The sequence below is a fragment of the Dicentrarchus labrax genome, unplaced genomic scaffold, assembly GCF_905237075.1.
Source record: "Dicentrarchus labrax unplaced genomic scaffold, dlabrax2021, whole genome shotgun sequence".
Classification (NCBI taxonomy): Eukaryota; Metazoa; Chordata; class Actinopteri; family Moronidae; genus Dicentrarchus; species Dicentrarchus labrax.
The window spans coordinates 24898534-24908104 of NW_026136722.1; the positions used below are offsets into that span (position 1 = coordinate 24898534).

General features: G+C 39.8%; 1 protein-coding gene across 1 annotated transcript; it reads left to right on the top strand.

Moving 5' to 3' along the window:
• Positions 1-7079: 7079 nt before the first annotated feature.
• On the top strand, positions 7080-7442 carry prr15la (proline rich 15 like a). Its single transcript, XM_051388824.1, has one exon. The coding sequence runs from the start codon at positions 7080-7082 to the stop codon at positions 7440-7442; it is 363 nt and encodes a 120-aa protein (XP_051244784.1).
• The last annotated feature ends 2129 nt before the right edge of the window (positions 7443-9571 follow it).

Genomic DNA, 9571 nt, shown 5'->3' on the forward strand with positions numbered 1-9571 from the left:
AGGGTGAGCACCATTGGAACTGGATCACAGAATATCAGCTGGACTGACAGGTCACAGTTTTATTTATTTTGACCACTGAGTAGACTGCAAAGGCACTGTTGTGGTTCTGTAATGATCTCGGGTCACTTGTGCTTTCCTGGACTTGAAAACAAATTCAAATTCAAAGTGCATTTGGGGGGGGGGGGGTTCGTCTGTCATGCAACACTGTGTTGGTGTCTCAATTATACTATGTTAATCTATGTTAACATAGCCATTATTGTAGGAAGGAAGAAAAAACATACATATAACAGAAACAAACAGTAAACAAGCATATAAAATACAACGCTTTGGTTTTAGTGCAAATATTAAACCAGTGGTTCCCAACACATTTCGAATGAGTTGTTAGCAGTTGCACTTACCATTTCATTTAGTTACCAAAAAAAGAATCGAAATTACACAATATTTCACAAAATGTACAGATTAGAGTGCAATCCAAAAAATGAGTACACAATTGTGAACAAGAACTCCCTCTTTCCTCTCCCACCGATCATCTCACAATTTCCTTCGGATTGATCTGAAAGAGGAACCACCGGACTAAACTAGCTAACTTTATAAAACCAGCTCCACCACGGGAAGTTACAATAGTGAAATACTACTTAGGTACTGATGTTTATATTACATTAAAGTGCCAAATAATAAATCAGTCACAGGGGCTATTCTTCTGCAGACCCAATACCTTTTGATACTTCAAGTACATTGCTGAATACTTTTACTGAAGTTTTGAACTTTACTTAAACGTGTATTTGTACATTGTTGTTGTATTTGTACTTTTACTGAAGCAAAGGATCAGAATACTTCTTCCACCACTGCGTAGATCTACATGAACCACATACAAGTCAACAGTTTGCATAGTTGGCACAAAACAACCTCAAAAACTTCACAAATATCAAGTCATACAAGGCTTTTTCACAAACCTACCATATAAATTGAGTCATTGGTGCATTGTGGGTAGATGCAATAAGCATTGTCTTTTGGGATGGGCATCGTATCAAGTTGGCTGTACAATAGCGGACTGATAAGTGCTCTCCTTTGCTGACATATCAAATGCTTCATTCAGTGAGCCGTCATTGTCACGAAAGCTGCTCCAGAACACTAAATCATTTCTTAATTTCTCAATAAATATCAGGCAAAAGAGCTATCATTAATGATGCTTCATTTCATATGTAAAATCCCTGATTTGAATAGATATTAATGGTATATGAAAAGCAGGGCCCTCATTTTCTATTTGATCAAGAAATTATTTTCTGAGATCTTGATTCTCACACTGCCTTCAGGTTTAACACTAGTGAACTGCAATAACTTCACACTTTTTTACAGTGTATTTTTTCATTGGTTTCATGGCTTTTGTGACACTTTGCAACAGGACGACTGGGTTGATGGTTAATCAGTCTTTCAGTTTTGCCCAGAACAAAATGTCTCAACTATACTGGTCAGATTGCCATTCCTGCTGTGTTTACTCCAGCCCAGTATCCCAGTATCAACATTCTGTGTGATGATATGGTTGTGATATTGATAGTCTGCTATTTTGTTATATCCTGACCTCTAGCATCATCACTACACCTCACACTAGTATTTAACAGTGAAAAGTGCAAAATCAGTTCATTCCAGTGGAATTGCTTCGATTAGAAGATTCACTCGAAACAGTAAAGTATATTTGCATACATTCTTCGCATCAACTTTGGTGAATTTGACCAATAGCGAGCTCTCTTGACATTATTGACCTCTGAGCAAATGGTTAGCAAAAAAGTGTAAACTGAAGGAAGTCGTCGTAGTTTATGAGCTGTGTTGCTCAATCCACTTTTATTAAACCTCCTCTGTCAGAATATAAACTGCTCCAGGTAGTTTGATGGTACAAACATGTCTTTTGAATAAACTGCTAACTTATTAGCTAGTAGGTGACAGAGCTAATGAGCTTGCTAACTGAAGAACTTTTTTCTCTCTTGAATATATTTTTTTATTAAATGAAGCTAGGCTCAATCCAAAGAGAACAAAATGACTGGGGGGAGAACACAACCCAGTACAGAAAGTAGAAAGAAACTCTGGGAGGCATAATCTGCAGTTGAATACAATGTCTTTCTTCGGGGATGAAAAGAAAGAAAGAAAATGTGAGTTGGTTTGATTTTAAGGCTGTTGCCCAGGAGACCTGTTGATGTTAGGCTATATATATATATATATATATTTTGTTATGATGTTGCAAATTACACATTATCTACCGATAGTGCCACAATAATGTACCATACATCTGTCAGTCCTATTCTTCAAAAAACATACAGCCATAACATTGTGACCAGCTGGGCACCCTGGTGGTCAGAATGTTCTGCAGCCCCATACCAACAAACTGTGATGCACTGTTTGTTCTGACCCCTTTCTATCAGAACCAGCATTAACTGTTTCAGCAGTTTGAGCTACAGTTGCTCGTCTGTTGGATCGGACCACACGGGCCAGCCTTCACTCCCCATGTGCATCAGCCTGCATGTCTCCTGTTCACCGCTTTTCCTTCCTCACACTGCCCATTTTTCTGCTTCTAACACATCAACTTTGAGGACAAAACATTAATTTGCTGCCTAATATATCCCACCCACTGACAGGAGCCATGATAACCAGATAATCAGTGTTTTTCACTTCACCAGTCAGTGCTCAGAATGTTATGGCTGATCGGTGTATATACTGTATAAATCCCTAACTGAATACCTCATGTGAGGTTCAGTAAAGTTATAGGTTAACAATACAAAAAGTAAGACAGCTTCCCTTATGCATATTTAGTACTATTCTGGAAGAATTTAGCATGATGACCAAGGTAATTGTTTCCTGGATTTTGCATTAATTACAGTAGTCCCTAACCTTGCAATGTTATGCCAGGCTTCAGTCTATGCGTTTGAGAAAAGTAAAACTAACTAAATTTTCTAAGGTAAAAATAATATTTTTGAAGTAGCTTTAGTAATTTTAAGTGAGAATGACTTCATTTGTCATTTTTATTTGTACTGTGAAAACAAAATTCCTACTAAAAAGTATTTAATCAGGAATGTTTCTGTAAGTTAGAAACTAATTTAGTACCACTTAAAATTGCTAGTAAAGGCGGCCTGATCAAGACTTTTTTTGCACCTAAAGCCTTTTGTTACTTAAAAAAAGTGATGAGTTAAATGAACTTTTACAGTTGTGGTTTTACAGTGCAGGACTTTAGAGGTTTTGTCTTGGTACTTAACATGACCGCATTTCTTTTAAGGCAAACATTTAATTTTATCAGTATTCTGAATGCATATGCAAATTATTTGATGGCAGGCTTTCCAAGTGATAGCAGGACTTTCCTGGCCCTGAAAGCCCACAGAGCCCTGCTGTAGTACACTCAAACAGGGCACTGAATCCCAACCACGTTCAGAAGTTTCTAACTGTAGAATCTGAGGACAGGAGAAAGTGGTCAGTGCTTCATCGCTGAATAAAACCAAACACACATTCACCTTCAAGTCAGTGAAGAATTTAACATGCTGGCTGATTGTAAAACATTTGCTCTTCAAGGATGGCAGGGGGTTTCAGGGGGTCACCACATATGTCCATTCACATGTTTACTGCTGTTGCACAACACACTGAATGTGTAATATGTGACTGGACACAGTTGGCCTGTTTCATTTTAATTCAGTGCATACAACATGGTTGGTCCACTGCCAGCCTGCACACTGTGTTTTGAAATTTAATGTTTTTATTATCTGTTCTGAAGCTGCCTCAGTTTCGTTCATTACAGTTATAAGCCACCAAATTTAACTCAAAATTCCCTCTTCTTACAATACTAAAGTGATGAATACATCCAGTTCATTCAATCTTTTGTATGTCCTTATGTAAGCATTCAGGCTCTGGCAGCTCGAAGTTTTATGTTTTACTTGAAGGTCCAGTGTGTAACATTTAAGAAGACCTATGGGCAGAAATGGAATATAATATTCATAGGTATGTTTTTTAGTGTATAATCACCTCACAATAAGAATCATTGTGTTTTTGTTGCCTTAGAATAAGTTGTTTTTTGAACCGCCATGTTTCTACAGTAGCCCAGAATGGACAAACCAAGCACTGGCTGTAGATATGGCATTTTTTGAGTTTTCATTCATTTCATTTCATTGCGAACGTAGTTTCTCCTATATGCTGGCTGCAACCTGCAATCTTACCTCTAGATGCCACTAAATCCTACACACTGGTTCTTTGACATAAAACTATCCACATACACACACAGACATAAACACAGCAATAGGAGAAGCAACGGTATTTCGTCTTAACATGGTGTTTAGCAAGTATACTTTTTACCAAATTTCAACATTTGGCAATTAGCACAGAACACAAAGTAAAGCTGAGACTTATGGGAATATCATTAGCTTTTCAAGTATTTTGCCAAATTAATAAACCAAAGCAAACGTTTGACCTGCTGTAGGTGCTTGAGGTCAGAGGATCATCAAAGCCGTTAGGATTCATCATCTTGGCATCATAGATATCTGTACCAAATTTCATGGCAAACTATCCATTAGCTGTTGAGATATTCATTAAAAACCAAGTTAATGGTGGCGCTAGAGCAAAAGTCAGGTGATCACCAACGTCAGTAGGATTCCTCCTCTGAGGACAATGAATGTCTAATTTCAGCCATACAGTGATATCAGCCTGCTGTACAGTCACCTCAAATATAACTTTGGTCATGCTTAAGACTAATGTCATGTTGAATGCTGAAATGTTAGTAATGTTTACATTGACTGTCACAGCAAAGACCTTACAGCATGCAGCCGTCTGCAACTGTTTATTCTGACTCTGGAGGTGTACTGAGCCCACATAGCACCACAAAAGGAACACTGAATCTTAAAAACATTATTTTCTAAATGTTCTGTTTGGATTGTGAAATGGATTGTTTTCTGCACCACAAGCAACAAAATGGCTGCTCCCCCACACTCCCTCCCACTGAAAGGCAGTCAAACACAGAGCTAGGAAGTCGATACTCACCGTCACTTCAAAGTTGTATAGAATCTGCATGAAAAGGGACAAAGGTAGCCAAACAATGATCAGTTATCTGAGCATATCACATCTTCATGGAACAGAGAAAGAGAGAGAGAGCTAGAGTGAGAGCGAGAGAGGAAGAAGAAAAGAAACAATAAAACAATGTGGTTCAGTTTCTGTTTGCTCAGCTGCTATAAAAACTTGCCCCAGGGCCAGAAGGCAATCAGGAGCTGACCTGCAGCAAGTTTGCATGCCAGCTGGGGCAGTTACGTTGATCTTTTTAAAGCCCAAATAATGGAACAGTTAACCAAAGTGCAAGATGATCTCTGCAAGAGGTCACATCTTTATTGGTGGATCATTTGCACCATTTTGACTTTTAATTTCCTTGTTGTTGGTTACTTATAGTGTCAATGGCCTACGAGTAAACATAAATCCCTGTTATGACTTGCCATAAGCAATGGTTCTGATTTGGGGCCCTAACTTAACTTTGCACCCAGTTGTCATTTTCACACCTTTTGTCCACGTTGTGTAAGCAGCAAATTTACTTGCACCCAGCTCTGCACCCATGGACGTGTTGGTCTCAAAAGCTGTCTTGTTGGTACATTGCTATCCTGAGGCAGCAGAATGTGATTGTGCTGTTGACCAACAAAAACATATTCATCTGCTATTTGAAGGGTGCATTATTCAGATAATAGGATGCACCTACATGGGCAGGTTCACAACACGTGTATTCAACTACACTCTGTTTGTTACACACGCAGGGACACGCAGCAGTGCTCCTCCTCCTTAGTTAAATATCAGTGCATTTGCTCATATGCAGTCGACTGGAGTTGGGGATTGACAGTCCAGGGGCCAAGGACCACATACCTGTCCCTCAGCGAAGACGATTGCTGCAGTAAACTTCGCTTATACCGCCCGGCTGTAGCAGACATCTGTAATCTCCTGTCAGATGGCGCACACAGGCAGCTCCGTTTCCTCAGCAGAAAATGGTTCACTTCTCAGTAGGCACAGATGGCTTTTAAAGGAAATGGGAGATTTCATTTAATTCACGCCCCAAAACACACCTACAATTACTAAAGAAACTAAATTCAAAATCTGCGTAGAGATTATGCGCTGTTGGGTACACCACAGACTTGAGACCATACACTGTAGATAGTTTAAATAGGGTGGATGCACCAACAACAGGCCAACATAGAGCCACACCACGCGCATGGCTAAAAAACATTCACCTTCCAGCACCTCTAAAGTTCAAAAATGAACATTTTATATTTCATTTGTTTGAAATTGAATTGCAAAAATAACAAGTTATGGATTTAAGGGGGTAATGCCCTGGAACTACTGTATTAAAGTCAAAGTCAAAATGGCTCATGGTCCCTATGCACCACCCTGCACCACCTTACATTGCCCGCTATGGCTGCAATGTCAGGTGTCCGCATACATTTGGCCATATAGTAGTAATAGTATAACAGCATATTCTGCTATTGCTGTAACTGTCTTTGTCATCCCTCTGGATAAGATTATTAGATAGATGATGAGATCTCTTTTTTAGTTATGTTTTTATCATCTCTCAGAAGATAAATGAACAGCCAGGAAAGATCAGCTCTGTAAAATGAGACCTCACACACACACACACACACACACACACATACATACACACACATACATACATAATGTACATACACACTCACATATCCATTAGACTGTCCTCCTATATGCTTCTCTTTCTCTTTCATACACCCACACACACACACACACTCTGATGTGACACACTGACACACACACGGTAACCTGAGCATATGTGCATCCACAGCATATGGAGACTATTGAATTACACTGAAATATTAACAGTGTCATGGGTGGATAGATAGGTGCTCAGACACACATACACACACACAAAACAAACACAGAGATAGATATTCATATAAAGACAGGTGCACCCACATACATGCATTGTTTGTGGGTTGCAGATGATTCTTTTTCAATCCCAACAATCTTCTATTTTTCTCTTTATTTTAACCTTCATTTAATCCTATTTATTCTCCTCCTCAGCCCTCCATCCATCCCATCATTCATCCATCATGGCAGAGCCGTCTCCAGGCTGGTGGAAGCTAACTTTCCTCAGGAGAAAAAAATCCCAGCCCAAGGTTCTGTATGAAATCCCAGCAGAGTTTGTTTCCAACGCCGCCACTGTCCAGCACGGGTCCGGCACTGCCACCGGAGCTGCCACCCACCCAGAAGACATGGTGCACAACTCTCAGCTGGATGCCCGGCTGGAGAGGATCGTGGACAAAACGACGGCCAGCAAGGGGCGCCACGTTAAGGTGTCTCACTCTGGGAGGTTTAAGGAGAAGAAGAGAGTGCGAGCCACTCTGGCAGAAAACCCAGAGATGTTTCCAGGAGGTGACCCCATGAGGGATGAGAACCAGAGGGCTGGGAAGTGACCAAAAAATAAGAATAACGCACGTTCATAAAGACATAGCTACATAAACACATAAAGACCTACAGGTTTAATCAGAGATACATATTTAAGAGGATTATAAAAGTTGGTGTTTGGGTTTATGGCTCTCTGCCCTTATTGTTAGTTGATGGAGCCATAATATCCAAATGTGGGAAAACCCTTGGCCTTAATATCTTTTTTGCAGAATTTTCTAAATGACCCACTCTAAAAATGTGCCTAGTTTCTATTTCTAAAGCGAAACTTGGGGTTTTCCCATTCACCACCTAGTGGCCACTAGAGGAATCGCATCTTGAGGCACTGGTTTCATCTGTGGAGGTTGCTGCTTCATCCACATGCTGTTAACAGGATAACGATGGTTCAACCTTTCCGGAACAAGATCTTCAACAACTAGTCCACTGTATTTTCTTAATGTACTTGGATTAAACCTTTGACCTTTCCTTTACTGGATGGACCAACCTGGCTGTGTAGCCACTGTGACTGGACCTTTGGACCTCATGTGAGACTGCAGCAGTGACATGCACTAAAACTGAGGGCTGGGATCCAAAAATGTTCTTTGGTTTATAGGTTTAAAGTGTAATTTACAAAAATCAACCTGAAGATGTTACTAGGATACAGCGGAAATTTGTGAAGCAAATCACAAAGGTTGCAGCTGACCTCTCTTGACTCTAGATTGGAGATCTATAAAACCAATCAGATTGGTTGATTGATATTTGAAGTAAAGGTTTTGGGGGGTTTTTACAGTCAATGTTAATTAGTGTCTTTGTGATGAATTTGATGTGAAGAGAAGTCATTTTGCTGTGTGTCATTACATCCTACGTTACCACCTTCTATAAAGAAACACTCCCTCAAATGACTCATTTGAAGGTAGTACTTGATAGACTTCTTGAAAGGTCAGCTCACCCGGATAACAATATATGATATTTTCTCTCTCTCTCTTTTATTTTCCTTCTGCTGAGTTTGAGATATCTACCACTGACATTTCTCCTGCAACGCCAATGCAATGGAAAGTTCTGAAACATGATACGAATATGCCGTAAAAAAGATAAACTGTGTGAACTCATTGTCCTGTTAACTAGCAGTTAACAAGCTTGTTATCTCAGTCAACCTTCTGCCCTCTCCAGTACAAATCTCTTGGTTTTGGGGGAAATGATGTGCAATGCCAAGCACACAATGTCGGGGGAGTAAATGACCATGTACGTAAAAAATTGAAAGGGAGCTTTTGTGACTGACTAGCACTAGCATATTCCAGCAGACAAACCTAGTGTGTTAGCAGTTAGCTCGCTAGCAGCAGTTACTCTACAAGTTGTCACTGTTACCAAGCTTCGGTAACTGAGTATTTAGCAAAAAGGCTGAATATCTCTGTGGCACTTTCTGGTATGCCTGGGCCTAAAAGGAGCAGTTTGTAGGATGTAGTTACAGATTGCAACTCCCTCGCTTCACCCTCCCCTTCCAAGCACGAGGGTTTGACAGATGAATGCTACCGTACAAAAATACATTACTTTATTTACTGATTTGGGTGAAACTGGATCATATTCCATAGAGAAAATATTTTCTGGTTTTACCTCTGATGACCACCGGCTGCTCAGTTTCAACTCTCTGTGATTTACAGAGTTTCTTGATTGACAGATAGCTTTACTTGCTAAAGTAGCTAACCGTTAACTAGATAATTGTACCTTCCGTTAGCAAGAAATGGAACGGGACCGAATACAGCCTGCAATACCAACAGGGAATACAGTACTGAGGTTGTTTACAGAGTAAGTAGACTAACTGTTAGCTGACTCAATCCCTAGGTGCCAGGAGCAAAACCCGGCTAGAAACCCACCTCGGTACTGTACTCCTAGTCATTAAACTGGGAGTTCCCAGTACAAGTCCCTCCCTACCTGCCTGTTTTTACAGGAAACTTGTGAATATGCAAAAGCAATAAGGACTTCTCTAGCTGTCTCATGGAAACGTCCTTTATTATCTGATCTTGATATCTTTATTATCTGATATTCATGTCTTGTCTTGATTTTGTCTTGCATCAAAATGTAGTTCTAAGACCTTCATTAGCTCAGTCTTTTGCCTCTATGTTGAATATTGCTGAATTAATTTGTCTTTAATCATACTGCAACA